Source organism: Maniola jurtina, chromosome 13 (genome assembly GCF_905333055.1).
Source record: "Maniola jurtina chromosome 13, ilManJurt1.1, whole genome shotgun sequence".
NCBI lineage: Eukaryota > Metazoa > Arthropoda > Insecta > Lepidoptera > Nymphalidae > Maniola > Maniola jurtina.
Genome location: NC_060041.1, coordinates 10,473,415 through 10,494,429, shown reverse-complemented (window position 1 = coordinate 10,494,429; position 21,015 = coordinate 10,473,415). Strand labels below are relative to the sequence as shown.

Below are 21,015 nucleotides of genomic sequence, written 5' to 3'. Positions count from 1 at the left end.
TTTGCAGGTTTTGTTTCATACACTGCACAACTTTTTCATTAAAAAATTAAAAAAACTAACTGAGTAGGTATTACCTGGCTTGTGGTTTGAGCACATTATTTTTTATTCCCAATATACATAATTATGTTAGTGGCTTATGACGTCTTTCATTAGAATTTATGGTAGGTAGATACCTATTTACTAAATTGATTGCCGACATCTAAGAATCTAATAAATTAGCATTTCAAAAATTACGGTTCCAAAAAATAAGATACAACGAAGTCCTACGAAGCATCGATAAAAATAGAGACCTTATTTTGACCATCAAACGCAGACCAGGTCAGTTATTTGAGACATGTTCTCAGACATGGCCGGTACAGTCACCTTCCAGACCACTATGATGAGCAAAATTGAGGGAAAGAGAAGGGTCGGTAGAAGAAGAAAGTCGTGGCTTAGGAACATCCGAGAATAGACCGGGATAGCCAAAATAGCACAGCACAACTTTCCCGTCTGGTGAAGACAAGAAATTATATGACAAATGAAGGCCACCCTGCAATAGTGGAGACTGGAGAGGCACAAAAAGAAGAAAACATCGAAGCATCGACGAGTAGTCTACAAAGTTACAAACTACAATCTACATTCCGAATTCAAATACTTCTTTATTTCGAATTCAAATGTTTCTACCTTCTACTTAAGTTTGTAGGGTACTATAGAAGATTGCTAATGAGTTAGATAAAGATAGATAGATAGATAGAAGTCTTTATTGCACACAAAAACACATGTAAAGGAACACAACACAGAAATAAGAAAACAGAAAAAACAATTGTGTGCAAAGGCGGCCTTATTGCGGATAAACTTTCCGTTGCGTCAAAGAATAAAGATAAAGGACTTTCATCTGTCTTGTCATCTTGTCTTCGGTTCGTATTTTTAGGCCTCGTTCATATTTAAGTTTTATTTATTCTAATTCGTGTCATAGTAATACGTATCAAATTTTTTACCGTTGTAATACTTGTAGATATCTACCTTAGATAAATAATTAAATTTATTCTTCGAAGAAACCAGTCATTTGAAAACTCTGCGTTTATTAACAGCTTATCTACGTCTGAGGAATTTAAATTCGAATTCAACTAAACACTACTGACACTACAGTAATTAAATTTCAAAATTTTATAGGTATAATATTATACCTACTTATCAATAGAAAAATACCTCTGACAAGTGTAAATTAAAAATTTATATCATCCCCGACAAGTGAAGGTTACAGTAACTTGAAGAGAGCTGATAACTTTCAAACGGCTGAACCGATTTTCTTGGATTATAGCTAAGAACACTCTCGATCAAGCCACCTTTCAAAAAAAAAAAACTAAATTAAAATCGGTTCATTAGTTTAGAAGCTACGATGCCACAGACAGATACACAGATACCTACACACGTCAAACTTATAAAACCTTTCTTTTTGGGTCGGGGGTTAAAAAATATTGATAATCCTGTTATAGGCAATGCAATTATTTATTAAAATTTTAGGTGCTTGGTGCCTAGTAATGTAATCTTGTGCACTTATATGTATGTGTGTATGCCTATGTAACTTTTCAGTTAGCAGATTCTAATTTACTGATTACAAAGAAAGTTATGTAGGCCTACCAACTGTATATCTAAATATTTTACACATCTTTTAAATAACTTACCAAGCAGCCTTTGTAAAGTTGACAGATAACAATTTCAAAACAAAGATAAGCATTTAAAAAAATGTAGATACAGATAGCGCACTCATTAACTTTCCAAAATACCAATAAAACAATGGAATAGAAAGATCAAATTAAAATCGCATAAGTACTTACACCACTTCCTTAGGAATGCGCTCGTGAGCTTTGCGCATAATTTGTCACGGCCCTGCATCCTGAGGAACTGTCAAAACACAATTGTACGAACACAGAAAGCACACACAACACCACACAACACTAGATCCTCCCCATTGAGTGTTATTCTTATTTGTGTTGAACTCCGCCGCAAGCGACTTGCTCTCCCGCTGGCGGTCGATCGCGAACTACTTCGTATACAACTCCGAAGTTGGACGTGCGTATGCGCAAACCTGCAGTACAAGGAAAAAATATGTTAAAAACACGAAGTAAATATATAAAAGATCATGGTAAAAGACCTTTTCTGAAGGCTTTTGTGCGATTAATTTCGATATTTCATTCGGAGAGGGCCTTAACATTCGGGGAAAATTGGGCACCTGCCAAAGAAAGGCTATATTATGAACTTTCATGATAAAAATTGCTGCCACGTTAAAATCTTTTTGAATTTTGAACTTCTGTTTGATATATAAATCGTAGTCAAAATATTTTGGGTCAGATCCAAAGTTTATTTATCATGAAAGATCATGGCGAAGGTATTTCTTATTGGCGAATGATTCTGCTATTTCAGCTGTAAACAAGCCGGAAAGGACCTTAAAATTATATTTTTTCAATGACCTTTCCACAAAAGTGTTTTCAAACTTTTGAGTTTCCTTTTATCGAGCTCAAAATATCGGAGGTGAAGATTCACAAATATATCTATTAATCAAGGTACAAGGATAAGATATAAAATAAAGAGATCCACAGCCGCGCACATATCGACATAGCGCAAACTATAAAGATATTGAACTAGCACTGGCAGTGGGTTGCCGTTCTTGTCGTAGGAGCGATGACCGTTGGATCTTAAGAGTCCTAGAGTGGAGACCACGTGCCTACTAGCTACTAGTAAGTAAGCATTATAATGGGGAGTCCTCCAAACTTTGAATCGACGATATACTAAAGAAAAGCCTTTGGCTAAAGAGCATGGCGGGAGGTGGCTGGATGAAAAAGAATTACGTGGTGGTGGATAAGGCGTGGTAGCGTTCGTTAAGGAAGACATTGATCATAGCCAAAATTTTTTTTTTTTTTTTAAAGAATATTAGGCATGTTAAATGACCCCTCCCCCCCCCCTAATCCCCTATTCCCCTTTCCTCTCCAACTAAGCGTCAGGCTTGTGCTAGGAGTAGGTACAACAATAGTGCAACGGGCAGGGTTTGAACCGTCGAACTTTCGGTCTTCAGTCCACTCGGTTGAGCTATTAGAAATTAAAGCGAGTATGCCCACAAAAATTCTTTTAAAAGTTCAATATTATAATTTGATGGTAAAAAGATGAAGGACAGATGTAATAGCACAGTTCCGAGGTAGGTAATTTCGCTCCAATATTATAAAAATACGTAAAAACAAGGTATCGAGCTACTTTGCTCTGAAGTCCGAAGGTTAATAATTGTAGTATTGACAAGAAAAACCAGTTGCACCTTGAGATTTTATGTTAAGGTTACACAAATAGTAAACTGAACCGTTTAATGTCTTGGCGGTTTAAACAATATTGTCCGTGACTTAAGTAATCTTTAGAGGTTTCATAAATAAATTATTTATTATCACACCGTCCGTCGCATTTCGCATCCTACTATTTTGAGCATGTTCATGTTGGCCCAACGTATTTGGCCAGTACTTGTCAACGATTGAAACCTGGTACACCAACGCTGTTGGGAATCGCGTCAAGATCTTGCGGCGGACTTCACATATTATAGGCACAAGAATAATATCCCTATCTACTCGAATCTCATATGACCCTCCGTATCCCATCTCAGTTCTATAGCCATCATAAGCTGCGATGAAGTAACTTACAAGTTACAACACACAAGCTACAGGGTTTTTAATCCCTTGCTATCTTCAATGCTACTTTATTCTTCTAATTTAACTATATTCTTGCACAAGTTCCAAGATCTATCTTGGTTGAACCAGCTTGGAGAAAAATCTTCCTATATTGGTATGGTCGAGTGCACATCACCCTGTTTAGCGTTCACTGAAATTGATTTCACGCACGGGTTACTGGCCACACGCGCAAATAAAGCCATGCCGTAAGTTGACCTACGAGTAAGTACCCCTGAGTGCATTCGCCGAATGAAAGGGCCAACGTATATAAGGGGCATTATGCTCTATTCACGTAGACTGCATTTTTAGGGTTCCGTACCTCAAAAGAAAAAACGGAACCCTTATAGGATCACTTTGTTGTCTGTGTGTCTGCCCGTCGTGTCTGTCAAGAAACCAATAGGGTCCTTCCCGTTGACCCAGAATCATGAAATTTGGTAGGTAGGTAGGTCTTATAGCACAAGTGCAGGAATAAATCTAAAAACCGCGAATTTGTGGTTATATCATTAAAAAAATATTAAAATGTGCTTCAATTTTCAAAATAAGATAACTATAGGTACCAAGTGGGGTATCATATGAAAGGGCTTTACCTGTACATCCTAAAACGGTTTTTTATTTATTTTTATGTATTATATTATATATTATATATAGTATATTATATATATTATATATAGTATATTTATAGTTTTTGATTTATCGTGCAAAATGTTGGAAAAAATACCCGAGTACGGAACCCTCAGTGCGCGAGTCTAAATCGCACTTGGCTGATTTTTTCTCATTTATCCTATACTTACTAGATTTTATCGAGTAGAATAAAGTCAGTCGGGCTAAGTTCCACGGCAAGACACCGCACGTTTTTGACAATATTATTATAATTTAATCTGTTACGCAGGCATAGTCAGGCCGTAACGCTAGACGTGCCTGCTAACCGTTCCCACAGTCGTCGCGGAACCTGACACCAGCTGACGCGGCGAAATTCACGATCACCGCGAGGACTGGGCCCGACACATCACAATTAGCTTCTAAGCCTCCGCCACATATCGGCGGAGCAATTAGGATTATTTTATGTAATAACTAGTTTAATGATATGTAAATCTTTAGAAATAAAATTAGGATAAGGAACTGGTGTTTCCTTTCGCACCCCCTGCAGCCGCTCTAATGTAACTAATTCAAAAACAACAACACACACAGAACAATCGTGCAGCGTGCAGTGCGGGCTTACTTACTGTGGAGGTCACAATAATAAAACATCGCTTCGATTCGCTGTCAATGTAAATAGACCGTAAGGGGTTAAATCCTCTATTTAACCCCCATTGGGCTATGGCTATACTATAGCAACGATATTTATGGTAGCTATGGTTTTTATGCCCGCCTGTATTTTCTTAGGGCTATCGTAAAAACCTCAAAAGTAGGTCAATGAAAAATGTTGGCACCTAGTACAGAAAACCTTTAATATAAGCTAAGCTGATTCATAGTTCCATGGCACCTAGCATTACAATTAAAATTAATTATAATATTATCGAACATCTATACTTTGCTTTGCCAAAGAAAACGCTAGGTCACGGATACCGAATAAGTAAGGAAATATTTTACAAATGTAAATTAAAAATTTATAACACCCCCGACAAGTGAAGGTTACAGTAACTAGAAAAGAGCTGATAACTTTCAAACAGCTGAACCGATTTTCTTGAATTATAGCTAAGAACACTCTCGATCAAGCCACCTTTCAAACAAAAAAAAAACTAAATTAAAATCGGTTCATTAGTTTAGGAGCTACGATGCCACAGACAGATACACAGATACACACGTCAAACTTATAACATCCCTCTTTTTGGGTCGGGGGTTAAAAATACAATATTATAAATGTACCAAAAAACAACTAATCGACTGATTAAGACAACCGGATAGCCGTCAACGAGTTTCGCATAAAATTATTACGCAAATCACAAATGTGAAAGTGGTACGGTTTCATTACTAATATAAAATGACATGCTAAGCGAGAATGGTCTTTACACCGTTAACATTAAATATTACGGCAGGTATTCCGTGATATAGGTAGAACGAGTGTGAAACGTCCCCGTGGCTCAAGTAGCTCATATAACTTCACCTGTTTCACGTGGTTTACACTTTACGTTGAATCACTCACTCCGCTATTATAAATGCGAAAGTGTGTTTGGATGTTAGTTTGTCTTTCAATCACGTCGCAAAAGAGCAAGAGATCAACGTTTTTTTATATGGGTATACTTAAAGACCTGGTGAATGACAGGGGCTGCTTTTTATCCCGGAAAATCAAAGAGTTCCCACGGGATTTTAAAAAACCCAATTTATGAAAGGCAGCTAGCAATGTCTTAAAACACAATTTAAGGAAAAATCCGAAAACCTTGTTACATCACAAAAAATCACGATCAAATAATATGTTTACTAAATCACATCATAGATGGCGCGGTCCGTCATTAACTTGCAGCTGTTGGAGCGAAGATAAAACTTACTATACTGGTTTCAGATTTCTTGTATGATGCTACAGAACCCTTCGTGTGAGAGCCCGACTCGCACTTGACCGGTATTTAATAGGTGATATTTAATAGTGATAAATACGTGATAAATAATACAATAAGTCGAATAGTTGTGGGTGTGAATCGATAGAAACCGTATCGTATCGGCTGACTTCAGAGGAATGGGCCGCATTAATGATTAAATCGCATGGGCAGTCATGCGAAATTATTATTAGTAATTTATTTTTAGCCTAATGTTGTTAGTTTATAAGTTTAGTAGTAAGTACTAGTAGAAATTGTTATATTAGATTAAATTATTGTTACGTGCACTACACATTGTCGACGACACCTATAACAGGTGTGCGGAAAAACTGATCAAGTTTATGTACACACCTGTTTTGTAAAATTTGTAAAAATTTGTTCCTAAATAAATAAATTATTATTATTATTATTATATAACTTACTCTCACGCCCGGTTACAAAATAGATATATATAAAAGCCAAAGGGAATATAATATACTTACATACATAAAAATAAATAAACCTACATACACATTTACATAAATAAATATTTGTACCGGGCGGAGGATTACGCCCCGGCAGGGGAGACCAAACGGCCGGGGGTCAGGACGACAGGCTGAGAAAGCGGCGGACTATCCTTGCCGAGTCTAGCAAGACCGCTTTTTGCATCCTGGCTGCGAGCGAACTGCCACGGAACCCCAGTCGCCTCAGATGGTGAGCGAGGCTGACTGGGATCAACCCGTTTGCAGATATGACGATTGGGATGATTTCGGTGGACTCCACATGCCACATGTCGGAAACCTCGTGAGCCAGATCAAGATACTTGCGTTTTTTCTCCGTCTCAGCTCTCACGAGGTTCTCGTCATATGGAATGGTGATGTCCACCAAAAACACCCTCGACTGTGCCCGGTCCACCAGCACGATGTCAGGCTTATTCGCTAGAATAGTCCTGTCCGTGATGATGGACCGGTCCCAATAGAGCCGGACTCCGTCGCGCTCGAGTACCGGCACCGGTGTGTACTTGTAATACGGCAACCTCTCATCCAGGAGACCGTACTTCAGAGCAAGCTCTTGGTGAAGGATTTTGGCTGCTTGGTTGTGTCTGTGCAGATACTCAGTGTTGGCAAGCGCTGAACATCCCGAAAGCACATGTCTGAGTGACTCACCGGGATGGCGACAAGCTCGACAGATGTCGTGAGTGCCATCCTTCAGAATGTACTTTCGGTAGTTCCGCGTCTTAACCACCTGATCTTGTATCGCACAGACAAAACCTTCGGTTTCCCCGAAGAGGTCACCAAAGCGCAACCATTGCACGGACGCTTTTTTATCTACGTGTGGCTCATTAAGAGCTTTAAAAAAGCGTCCGTGCAACTCCTTCTCCTTCCATACGGTCTCCCGGTCAGAGGTGCTAAGTACCACCGGTTTCTGCCACTCGGTTTTGGCTAAGGATAGTGGAGTGAGGCCTTTATCACATTCTATGACTTCTCTATGCATGGGGGACCCCCTCATCGTCTCAAAGTAGGTTCTGAGGTTGGATATCTCCCGGTTATGCATGGTCTTGGCGCTTAATACGCCTCGACCACCACATTTCCGGGGGATATACAACCTCATCACAGACGATTTTGGGTGGTGCATGCGATAGAGAGTCATAGTCGCGCGGACTTTTCTATCCAGGGCGTCAAGTTCGGTCTGAGTCCAACTGAGCACGCCAAAGGTGTACATGAGGACGGGCATAACCCAGCCGTTATAAGCTCGGACCTTATTGGCGCCTGACAAATAACTTTTACAGATTTTCGTCAGACGGCCAAAAAAGGCCTCGCAAACAGACTGTTTCATGTCCGCCTCTTTTACCCCTAGGGATTGTGACATGCCCAGATACCGGTATGACTCAGCTTCAGAGAGGGATTTAATGTTGGACGGCTCGAGACTAATCTCGGCCGAATGAGTAACCTGTCCCCTCTCCACATGCATGACCGCACACTTGTCCAGCCCAAGCTCCATCCTGATAGAGTTGCTGAACTCAGTGGTGATGCTCAGCAGCTCCTTCAGGCGGGTGGCATTGGGTGCCAGCAGTTTGAGGTCATCCATGTACAGAAGGTGAGGTACTTTTGTCCCTCCTCTCCGGAACTGAAAGCCTGTGCCCGAGCCCTCCAGCAGGGTGCTAAGTGGGTTCAGAGACAGGCAAAACCATAGCGGGCTCAGACAATCACCCTGGAAGATACCCCGTCCTATCCTTATCCGGTCATCGGCAGCCGCCAACCGCTCACCATGGAGACACAGGATCGTGCTCCATTGCCCCATGCATGTCTCAAGGAAGTCTCGAACTGCACTGTCAACTTTGTACAGCTCAAGGACCCTCAAGAGCCATGAATGGGGCACCGAGTCGAATGCCTTTTTGTAGTCGATCCAGGCGGCGGAGAAATTCCGACGGTTGCGTTTGACCAGTTGGCCCGCCACGGAGTCGATGAGAAGGAGCTCCTTAGTACCACGACTACCGCCCCGACATCCGTTCTGAGCCCCAGACATGATGTTATTCTCGTCTATGTGACGGGAGATCTTGAGGCTCAGAACGGATGTCAGTGTCTTATAGATGGTAGTAAGACACGTAATGGGACGATACTTAGCCGGGTCGGTGGCATCGGTGGACTTTGGAGCTAGGTGAGTGATCCCGGTAGTGAAAAGGCTCGGGAGTGCCCTCTGCTCGAGAGCCTCTTGGAATTGTCGAGCCAAGGTCGCATGGCAAACCGAAAAACCTTTTAGCCAGTAGTGATGCAGTCCGTCGGGTCCCGGGCTTTTCCAGTTCGGAGCCCGCCTTACTGCACCAGCTACATCCTCCGCAGAGATGGCGACCGGGTTCATCGGCTCTATTCTGGCACATGCTTCCTCTACCGCCGCAATCCAAGGGCCCTCTTCATGCTCCACCTCTCTCGACCACACCCCCCGCCAGAAAGCGACTAGGTCGGCCGGGTCCGGTCGCTGAGAGGCAGAGCAGACTGCTGGGCACTCCAGTCTTTTGTAGAACCTTTTCTGATCACTCGAGAAGAGACGATTTTGCTGAAATCGCTCGACTCTTGCCGAGTATCGTCGGATGCGGTTCCCCCATGCAGCGATTTTCTGCTTCAGGTCGTCGATGCGCTCTGTTAGCTTTTGCGCAATATCGGGCTGGTCCAACCTGACCCCACACCCGTTCAGCGCAACTCTAACAGAGCGCACAATCCTTGGCCTAGTGTTGCCTGACCTGAAGCTTTGCAGTCTGCCAATGAGGACTCTGGCAAGAGTGATACGGTGTTCTATTCTCTTCTTCCAGGCCGGTTCCGCGCTGCGCCTTGTGGCAGCAGCACGCCCCGGTCCCGGAGTCTTGGCACCGATGAATCGGTGCACGGCTAGCGCCGCACCGAAGATAATAGAAGCCGTATCACCCAGGCCAGTGCTGCTCTCTAGATGTTGTGGCAGCATTTTGTTAATAGCCTCAATGACATCCCGCGTCGCTACATTGAGCGTAAGTCGGGAGAGCCGCGGACGATTCTCTAGAGGAGCGTTTCGGATTTCAGAGATCGCCTCTTCTAGAATCCTTCTCATCCGCTCTATATCCAGGGAGACTGTTTCCCCAGTGTCTTCCTCCACAGGCAAATCTTGTAAGGTGGTAGTTGCCTCCTCGCGGACAGGCTCCGCCTGGGAGACGATTTGCACTGTGGTAGGTGCTGACACTTCTGGAACAGCCTCACGTCGCAATCGTTCGAGCTCGGCAGCGTTGAAGATGTTAGAACGCTGAATATACCGAGCTCGATCTGCCAGGTTTTGTTCCGTGACAGTTAGATTCGGCTCGAGCAGCAGGAACTCGCGGTACATTGCCGCTCGGTAGCCAGTCCGTCCGGTTTCCCCTCCTGTCGCCCTGTAGTACGCACGCATGACATTCTCGTTCATGAGAGAAGTCCAGCGCATGCGGCGTACACCACCAGCGGCGGGCGCCGAAGATTGGGCCCTGGTGGGCCCTGTCGGAGCCAAGCCATCTGGTGGGGATGATGGATGTGTCGACCGGCTAGGTGGTAGTGCCGGTCGACTGGTGGTACTGGCGGCCCGTATGCTGCTACGCCCAGCGCCAGCTCCAGGCGCGCCCTGGCGACCCCCAGGTAGCGGCCCTATTCGCGCATTCCTTATGTTGTGTTCCATCATCATAAAAAGGGGGGGGGGGGGGGGTGAGTGGTAGTTACATCACTCGGGGTCCACTCATGTCCCCGAGGAGGCTGTTTCTATGGCCAGCGTGCCAAATTTCGGGGAACTTGGATGACAATATCAGTTCCCCGAATCCCTTAGTCGCCTCTTACGACACCCGCGGGATGAGAAGGGGTGGCAACATTCTCCTCTGCCGGTGCCACACGGCGATTATTATTATTTATTAAGAATAGTATCTATAATAATGTTTTTATCATATTATCATAATATATTCATATGGACAATAATCTGCTAATGGTAATAACCCAGTGGTTAACACGGCGCGAAGCGCTATTCGCGCTAGTTGTATTTGTTTTTTTTTTAATAATTTTCTGAGGGTCTCCTGATGTTAATTGAATACCACCGGCCCATGAAGATTTGCAGCACCAGAGCGACCGCCAATGTGTTTGCTGGACTTTCAAGAATTCGTTTATCGGGCCCTTGAATAACTCCATGTTAAGGATCTTGTAGAATTTTCAAAATCTGTTCAGTAGTTCCAGAGATTACTTTATACAAACAAACTTACATACTTTAACGTAAAGTAAGTAATAAAATAATATAATGACTAATCACCTCTGAACCTTGAACTCTACATTCCTCCCAAGTCTTTGTCACAACACCATTGTTTTCCGTGAATCATATTGGTATATAAAGAAATTCAAAATACCTGACAGACATATTTAATTATGATTTATTTTTTCATATAATTTTACCCTGAATATAATATACCTACTACCAGCAAATTATTCTAGCTTTTAGTACTTTTAGCTGGCATAGTAGCCGCCGAAAATATACCTACCTATTTAACTACCTATCCTGATAAAGATTTTTTTTTAATTTAGTTCACGTCCAATTATATACTTAGGTTATTCTTAGCTTATGCTTATATCATTGTGTGTTCTGATTTCTCCTTTTGCGGACACAATACTAAGCTAAGTATTTTCTCTGTTAAGTTTGGAAAGAATCCCGGCAATTCGACACGTATAAGTATAGATTAACATGATTAACGTTTCCACAACGTTTTGCAATCGAACACCAGCTGAGATCCTACGGATACACATTAATAATTATTTGTTAGTAACAAAGGCTGAATTACAAAACCTCCTCGATGCGTGCTTATCTTTCGACACTGCATCGATTCTTGTTCCGGCATGGCCTACATTAATCATTTTAAAGGCCACGAATTTCTTTCTAAGGATTCTGAACTAATTATACTTACAACAATCGTACGTCAGAATTTTAACGCGCCTGATAAGAAAGCTGAAAGTCATTCAGCGGGCGAAGACGAGCGCCATGCTCGGAATACCTGATTAAATCAGATATGAAGAGAAGAGAAAATTAAAAAAAAAACCTACACTTCTGAACATAGGTCTCTATTAAGGTCGTCCACACGCAGCGGCCTTGCACCGCCTGGATCCAGAACTTTTCTGCAATCGTTTCGTCAATCCAGTATAGATAACGACAGAGCAGCGCTTTCTGGAGCAAATCACCTCCGCACCACCACCGCGATAGCTTCGTGATATCTCTCACCCTAAATTCCTCAGAGCCAAGACCATAGTCTTCCAACAGTGTTTATTGTCAGTGATGACTTAGCCGATACACCAAACAGTAAGCCTCTTTATTTTGTAGCTAAAGTGGCAATGGCAAATAGTTCGGTGGACCGATAGAAAGACAGATAGGTACAGAAGATGTGAGGTTAAACTGCATAAAATACCACATTATTTAATATTTATTTGTGAAGTGATCGGATAACGAAGGTTGAAGACCGAGAATGGTAGTGCTCCTTGTGAAAGGCGTACGTTCAGCTGTAGACGTCCGCAGGCTGAAATGGTGATGATAACGTATCTCATTTTCATATTTTGTGCTATCAAAAGCCTCAATAGCTCAACGGTTGAGGAGCAGACTGAATTCCGAAAGGTCGGCGGTTCAAACCCCACCCGTTGCACTATTGTCGTACCCACTCCTGGCACAAGCTTTACACTTAATTGGAGGGGAAAGGGGAGTATTAGTCATGATTAGCATGGCAAAAAAGCTGTTTCATTGATAGAAATCCCTAGATTTCCCTGCAAATACGGGTCAAACACCCAACCTCGATGTTCGCAAGACGGCTAAAACGACAACTAATATCTATCGCAACGCACCGCCTTGCCGCTTGAATAACAATAACCATGTGGCTAAAGTGGGTTAAATATATTATTTTAATCCATTGGGTTCCGTATATAGACTACAAGAAAGGGACTTTCGAGTCGAGCATCTGTCGCGTCAGTGTGCAGTGACGCTTCCGATTTGCAGATTAATTAATATACTTCTTTTCTGCATATAAATAGTGAACTAAGTATACGCTGCATCTCGTATCGCTGCACTCTGAACACCCGACAGAGGATCGACTCGAAAGTCCTCCTTAAATAACTTTTTATTGTGAGTTGTGACTACCAAAAATCTGCTATCCTATTTCTAAAAACCTGTCTTTTAAAAAAAAATACTAATGTAGGAGCAAGGTTTTTAGTTAGGCCCGAGAAACATTAGTTTTTGAAAATTTTCACGTTTATGGCAATAGCGCAAAAAAATATTTTTGCATTTAACCGCTGTTGTTTTAGACGACGATGTCTTGTTGACAGGAAAATAAACTACTAATTAGTAAATAATAGAGCTCCGTCTTCTCTTCAATCATCGACAAAGCGACACGCGACGGCAAATTCTCCATCCATTTTCCGTCCATACTAAATGATAGATTGGTACGCACAGTTGAAATTAAATCAATTTACCTAAATCCTAGATCGTCACTTACCTACTTATCTACCAGACAACTTTTATTTAAATCCGTTTAGAGAATAATATGACGGAATCACTGAAATGAAATTTTCGAAGATTTGTACTATTAGGTATATGGCAATTTTAATAAATGAATGTTTACGTGTGATACAGGTGTATTTTCTCTTTCTTATTTTCATTATTTGCTCAACTGTCCGCGGAACTCTAGAACAAGTGGACCAATGGCGCGGGCGGACTTGAATTTGGAACGAGCGTACTCAAGCAAGACGGCGCGCGCGCATCTTTATATTGTTACCAGGTTGAATTAATTCAAATGCATTATTTGCGAATTACGGTAAAAAACGATAATGTAAATGGAATGTTAACGTTATATTTAACCAATAGTTTTCATGTAGGTCTGTGCACGTTGGTTGTATTTTTTTGGTACCTAGATATACGTTCCGAATATTCTTCTTTACCTTAAGGACTGATTATATTGTCATAAGTTGATTTTAGCCGACGAATAAAATTTGACACGTTGCGTTGGGATATTTCTATTACAAAAACTGTCAAAATTTTAAACTGATTGCTCAAATTAATTATTGATTTGGCGATTAAAATCGACCGTAAAAGCCTAACGGCGCGTGCGCACTTCATGTCGAAATTAAACAGAGATAGTTTCATTTTCTAAGCATATTTCCGACTACCTGATTCACCCCGACTTCACTTCACTCGGCTGGAATTACTCAAAAATCCATTTTTAATGGAGGTCTACGTTATAGAGAGAACCACCGTAAACGATTAGAGTTTCTTGAGTTTTGTATATATCTACTTCGGTGGCAGGTACCTACTTAATGCGTCAATACAATCTAATGCGCATTGTACTACAAGTGTAAATTAAAAATTTATAACACCCCCGACAAGTGAAGGTTACAGTAACTAGAAAAGAGCTGATAACTTTTAAACGGCTGAACCGATTTTCTTGGATTATAGCTAAGAACACTCTCGATCAAGCCACAAACAAAAAAAACTAAATTAAAAGCGGTTCAATAGTTTAGGAGCTACGATGCCACAGACAGATACACAGATACACACGTCAAACTTATAACACCCCTCTTTTTGGGTCGGGGGTTAAAAACAGATCTAAGCCGGACCTGCGTAAATCATCATGTTGTAACTTCATATTGGGCTTCTTATTTTGCGCGTACAGTAATCGCTCACAATTATCCTCTGACATGGTGATAAGACCTTGCCAATGCAAGTTTCGCTAATTAATTGCCACAGCTGTTAACGACAGCTCAACAACTTTTTAAAGCAATTAGAAATTAGAACTATGGGGCAAGAAACACGCACAGTCCCATGACCCGTCGGTTACACACGGCGGTGTTGCACAATGCATGGAAGCGCGTGTCTACGGTGACTTACGAAAACTACGCGTTTCTTTAATTGGCTATATGTATATGCAAATGGCAAGTTTTACACGTCATTCATATCAAATTGGCGTGTTGGATTATTCCCCAATAGGTACGGACGAACAAGATAAAGTTAAACTGTCTAAAACCCGACTACCTGAAAAACACGGTTTCTATCGCTTGGTATATTTTAATAATATACCATATTTATATTTATGCACTAAGAATGTTCTCTTCTTTCATTTGACATCTCACTCGATACAATGGCAAAAAAAATATGGAGACCCCTACTTTTTTGGATGTAACATCCATCAGGTCGAGTTTGTTTGACACCTCATTCATCAAAATCGGCCCAGTAGTTTAGTTGCCACGGTGGAACACACATAAATACAAACGTAGCAACAAAGCTTATTTTTTAACCCCCGACCCAAAAAGAGGGGTGTTATAAGTTTGACGTGTGTATCTGTGTATCTGTGTGTCTGTGTATCTGTGTGTCTGTGTATCTGTGTATCTGTGTATCTGTGTATCTGTCTGTGGCATCGTAGCGCCTAAACGAATGAACCGATTTTAATTTAGTTTTTTTTGTTTGAAAGGTGGCTTGGCTTGATCGAGAGTGTTCTTAGCTATAATCCAAAAAAATTGGTGCAGCCGTTTAAGAGTTATCAGCTCTTTTCTAGTTTTCTTGTAGAAAAGAAGGTTACATAACCGTTAGGTTCATAATATTATGTCAATTGACAAATGTCAAGCTGTCAAGATGGACGTTGCCTAGATACATAATTATTTATTTGAAAATGATGTTTTGGAAAACTCTGATACTTTGGATCGTATAGGCGCGGAATAATCCAAGAAAATCGGTTCAGCCGTTTGAAAGTTATCAGGTCTTTTCGGTCTTTTCTAGTTACTGTAACCTTCACTTGTCGGGGGTGTTATAAATTTTTAATTTACACTTATCAAAAATAACAGTGAAGTAAAAATATTGTATAAAAGTACATATAAAAAGAAGGAACCGATGGAGCAGCAATCCAATCCATCAGCATACAGGCTGATGGATTGGATTGGATATAAGAAGGACTTAGATCTGTTTTAACCCCCGACCCAAAAAGAGGGGTGTTATAAGTTTGACGTGTGTATCTGTGTATCTGTCTGTGGCATCATAGCTCCTAAACTATTGAACCGATTTTAATTAAGTTTTTTTGTATGTGGCTTGATCGAGAGTGTTCTTAGCTATAATCCAAGAAAATCGGTTTAGCCGTTTAAAAGTTATCAGCTCTTTTCTAGTTACTGTAACCTTCACTTGTCGGGGGTGTTATAAATTTTTAATTTACACTTGTTCAGAAGAAAGATAACTCTTTCAACGTTAAATTGTTATCTACAGTATAATATTATGCATAACCTTTGTCAAGACCGCCCGATAACAAACCGAACTCTATAATATAGAGATGCTAATACACGAGCTCTAACACATTTTAACTACAATTTGTATGCGATAAACGCAACATATAATTCAGACGTCATAATTGAGTAGGTACCTACCTACAGGCAAGATGATTCTTCTTCACATTCAAAACTAGCTCATGCCCGCGATTTCGTCCGCGTGGATTTAGGTCAAAAACCCCGCGGGAAATCTTTGATTTTCTGAGATAAAAGTTACTAATCTATGTTACTCTCCAGGTCTTTAACTACCATATAAAATATCTATGTCTTAAATATCCATGCAAAAAATTATATAAGTAGATATAATTTAATGAAAAATTATACAGACATTTGCTCGGTCACGGTGTGAGTAAAGGACAAGGCAATAAACTAACACACTTGCATCTAATAATATGTAAAATTAGTAGGATATTCGAAACGAAACAATCAAAAGACGTGCAAGAAAAGCGTGCAAAAAATCTATATATCATCATCATCATCGACGGTTCACTACTGAGCACGGTATCTTCAGATTCTGTTTAAAATGATTATTGGAAACTCACGGTAACGTAGGCATTTTTAGCTTTTCCACCCGACCGAAGCAGATATAGGTCATCTAGTTTTTATAAAACTCAGTAACCTTAAAACTAAAAATGGAAGTATAATGTTTAACATTAATTAAATACAGTTTTATATATTTTAGTAGATATTCAAAATCATCATAGTATAACAGTAATCCGTGGGAGTGGCTGTGCGAACAGTTTCCTAACGTATTGTCTGCCATTTCCCACATTTATATGCAAATAATTATATACATGCTGTTAAAATATTATTAATTTAATGAGATTAGAAGAAATGCAAGAAATTGCATTCTGGACACAAGCGAAGTCCATCTATCCGTCCATTTGTCCGTCCGTCTGTCTGTCTGTTAGCGGGTGTATCTCATAATCCGTAATAGGTAGGGAGTTGAAGTTTTCAATTTAAGTTTCTATAGTAAGTAGAGCCTAGAGTAACTAATATTTAAAAAAAATCGAAATGGCCACCATGCAAATTAGAAAAATTGTTAAAAAATACATCTATCAATAATATTACTTGTACGGTGATGTACTCGACGATACAGCGGTTTTTATTTTACCATGACAATAAAAAAATATAAGCAATTATAAGACTCCGTGAAAACTTGAAGCATGCTGTATACAGAAAAGGCCTTCGTTAAACGAAAGTGAGTTAAATATTCCCGCGATTCCGTTTTTGTGTTTAACGTTTTGAGACGATTGCGAAAGCTTCCAAAAAAGGGAGCCTTGACTTTGATAAATATTTTTTTATTTGGTGAAATATTGGATGTAACATTACTTTTGGTTTAGGTCGGAGAAATACCTAGGTTTTATTTTTTGATTATATAGACTAGCGCTTGGCTGCAATCAGACCTGCTAGCAAGTGATGATGCAGCCTAAGATGGAGCGCGCTTGCCTAGAAGTTGCCTATTCACTCTTGACTTGGTACCCATATACCCATAGGTGGAAGGGAAAACTGATGCCGGAAGGGCGTTCCATATCCTAGCGGTTCGGATTAGAAAAGAGGAAGCAAATCGCTTCGCACGTGTTCGAGGAATTTTGACTACGTATGGATGCAGAACTTACAATATGATGCGTGTAGGCAGAGTATAGTACGCGACAGATCGAGATGGCAATCGGGGTATGAGACGGGGGGACTCCCCGCACACCCGCACGTCACCCGCGCTATCTCGCACCGAGTTAGCGCGGAGTCATCCAACGCTGCGCTTTTTGGTGCAAGGTCGCCATTCCAGTAGGTACCTTGGGACAATCGGTTTTTAAGACACCTCATTCATCAAAATCGGCCCAGTAGTTTAGGCGCTACGGTGGAACACACATAAATACAAACGTAGCAACAAAGCTTATTTTTAGGGTTCCGTACCTCAAAAGGAAAAACGGAACCCTTATAATATAATCACTTTGTTATCTGTCTGTAGTTACTTTCCGTTGACCTAGAATCATGAAATTTGGCAGTTAGGTAGATTAGTAGTTATTAGTATTATTAGTATTAGAAGTTAGTAGGTAGTAATTTATTTTTATGCCTAGTAGTATCGTGCAAAATGTCGAAAAAAACTGCTGAGTATCTACGGAACCCGCGGTGCGCGAGTCTGACTCGCACTAGGCCGGTTTTTTGAACTATCTAGCCTGCCGTATTGCCGTCACTTCAGCTCTGAACCATTTAGCTATGTTATGCTGAGTACTAATTATATTTTTTTGTGATTTTAATTTTTACATAGATAAATATCTAGTTACCTAATTAACGTGCAAAAAATAATATTTAAACGCATTGGTGTTTAACAAGTTTTCGTAACACGAAGGTTGTACGTGTGCACATATCCGCTAACCAGAGGCCAAGCTTTAAGCTCCACTATACCTACTAATTTAAGGTAAATCATGTTTTAAAGCTTGATTTTTTTTAAACTGTAACATAATAATTATAGATCTCGGCGATTCCGTATTTTTTTTGACGACTGCCAGATAAAAGGAGTGTAATGTTTTCAGGGTGTATGTTTAATATGTATGTGAGTTTCTCTTTTCGATCTTAACTTCTAAATATCTGAATAGGTTTGGATACTAGAGTATCGTTAGAATTCTGACATGATTTTTTTTTTTGAGAAATATTCAATTTGGCTGTATGGCGCTATTTATTTGGCAAGGCAGTTTTTTTAATTAGCTACCACTTGTTGCAGAATATATTATCCTCTTGATCGAATTTTGTACACGGTGGCCAAACTCCACCGTGATTAGCAATCTGCGTGGGAGATATTATAGTGCACTTGGTGTGTACGCAAACATAAGTGCATTCTCTATTCCCTCACTCTCATATTCGATGGGACGACAATCCAACATGACTGGAGAGAGATTAAGACCGACGGCTTTACATGCTCCCTAGGCACTGCCCACTTCTTAAATCCGGGTTAGTATTGACAAAAAGCACGAATATCTAATTATTTTTGGTCCGACCCGGGAATCAAACTCAGGACCTCTGCAGTTGAATATGCTAATCCATGCTACTGAATATTTCCGGTATGTTCTAAAAAAAGTTCAAAGTAACCAATAACCAATTCACACGAACAAGATATTACAAAACCTTGACTAAGTTCGCTATAGATTCAACTAACTGATCTGCCTCGGCTACGCAAGTTCTATAAACCTGTTTTATAAACTAAAATATATATGAATATGACACACATACAGTTTATCAACCTTCCAGTTCCTCGTAAAATATTCTAAACTAGCTTGTGCTTGCGACAATGTCCCCGCGAACTACATATATTCAAACCCCTATTTTAACCCTTAGGGGTTGAATTTTCAAAAACACTTTCTTAGCGGACGTCTACGTCATTATGACTACTCGTATTTGCATGGCTTTGAATACGATCCATCTAGTAGTTTGAGCTGTGCGCTGATAGATCAGTTAGTCCTTTTTAACCCCCGACCCAAAAAGAGGGGTGTTATAAGTTTGGCGTGTGTATCTGTGTATCTGTCTGTGACATCGTAGCTCCTAAACTAATGAACCGATTTTAATTTAGTTTTTTTTGTTTGAAAGGGGGCTTGATCGAGAGTGTTCTTAGCTATAATCCAAGAAAATCGGTTCAGCCGTTTGAAAGTTATCAGCTCTTTTCTAGTTACTGTAACCTTCACTCGTCGTTGGTATTATAAATTTTTAATTTACACTTGTATACTTCGATGAAGATCATTCACAACACAACGTCATTTTCTAGAAATTTTAGTAGAGAAAGGTCATTCAACTCAATCGCATGAACAATGCGCGAATGTGCAGGCAGCCAATAGACAGAAAAATATTAGTTTAATTTAAACAATATTTTACCATAATTTTTATTTACTAAATATGGTGGACAGAGCTGCAGTGTTTAAAATTTAAATAAAATTCGGCATTCGCATGACTTTATTTTTATCCCCGCCGGCCGCTTTGAAATAGATGAAGTTTTAAGAGGGGTCTCTCCGTCACTCGCTTCATACAAACGTTGTTCCAATTTCATTTGAATATTAAGCAACCATAGTCCATTAAATTTTGCAGACATATTCTAGAAACTAATATCTATGTCTTTGGACTTTGGTTGCTTAATATTCATGAAATGGAACTACGATTGTATGAAGCGAGTGACGGAGAGAGCCCTGTTAAGGTGCCCAGTTTCAAAAATCGAGTCATAAATAGTAAAATTTTATCACTAAGAATCAAAATCTCTTGCAAATTGCAGGAAGTATCGTAGGTGAAACGTGAACAAAGAATCATGAGGAAAATTAATTAATAAATAATTGATCGTCGGCTACCAATGCAAAGGTTAACCATTGTATGCAAATGGGTGAGACAAAAAATATGATACATGCATTTTTGCACCATCTTCGATGCGGAAATGTGTTTACAGGCGAACATAGGTAGGTAATATTTTATCGTGTAACTTCTAGATCGAGATGCAATAAAGGAAATGTTGTATCTAGTTCACAATTTACATCAATTACCTCCAACAACAGCGTCTTCAACATGATAGATTTATGTCTTCAACACAGAATTTCTATCTGTTCCTCCAAGCAAGCTTAAAGGCCCATATTATGGCTTTATCCTGAGGGAGTAAATACGTTTATTAACCCCCGACCCAAAAAGAGGGGTGTTATAAGTTTGACGTGTGTATCTGTGTATCTGTGTATCTGTCTGTGGCATCGTAGCGCCTAAACGAATGAACCGATTTTAGTTTAATTTTTTTTATTTGAAAGGTGGTTTGATCGAGAGTGTTCTTAGCTATCATCCAAGAAAATCGGTTCAGCCGTTTGAAAGTTACCAGCTTTTTTCTAGTTACTGTAACCTTCACTTGTCGGGGGTGTTATAAATTTTTAATTTACACTTGTAATTTTGGACTTAGGTGGTAAATCACATGGACAAATTCAGGAAAAAGGTTTGTATAGTACATAGTGAAGGTGATAGTAAATCTTATCAAAAGTAATTACATAATAAAGG

The 21,015-nt window shown here is 40.1% G+C and overlaps 1 protein-coding gene across 1 annotated transcript in view; it reads right to left on the bottom strand.

The window, feature by feature from the left end:
• Nucleotides 1–21,015, bottom strand: part of LOC123870747 (scavenger receptor class B member 1) — a 117,154-nt gene that overhangs the window by 72,689 nt on the left and 23,450 nt on the right. The window contains exon 2 of the mRNA XM_045914148.1: nt 1,818–2,068. Within this exon, the coding sequence (XP_045770104.1) occupies nt 1,818–1,875 (58 nt within the window). The 5' untranslated portion in view covers nt 1,876–2,068. The remainder of the gene's footprint in view (nt 1–1,817; nt 2,069–21,015) is intronic.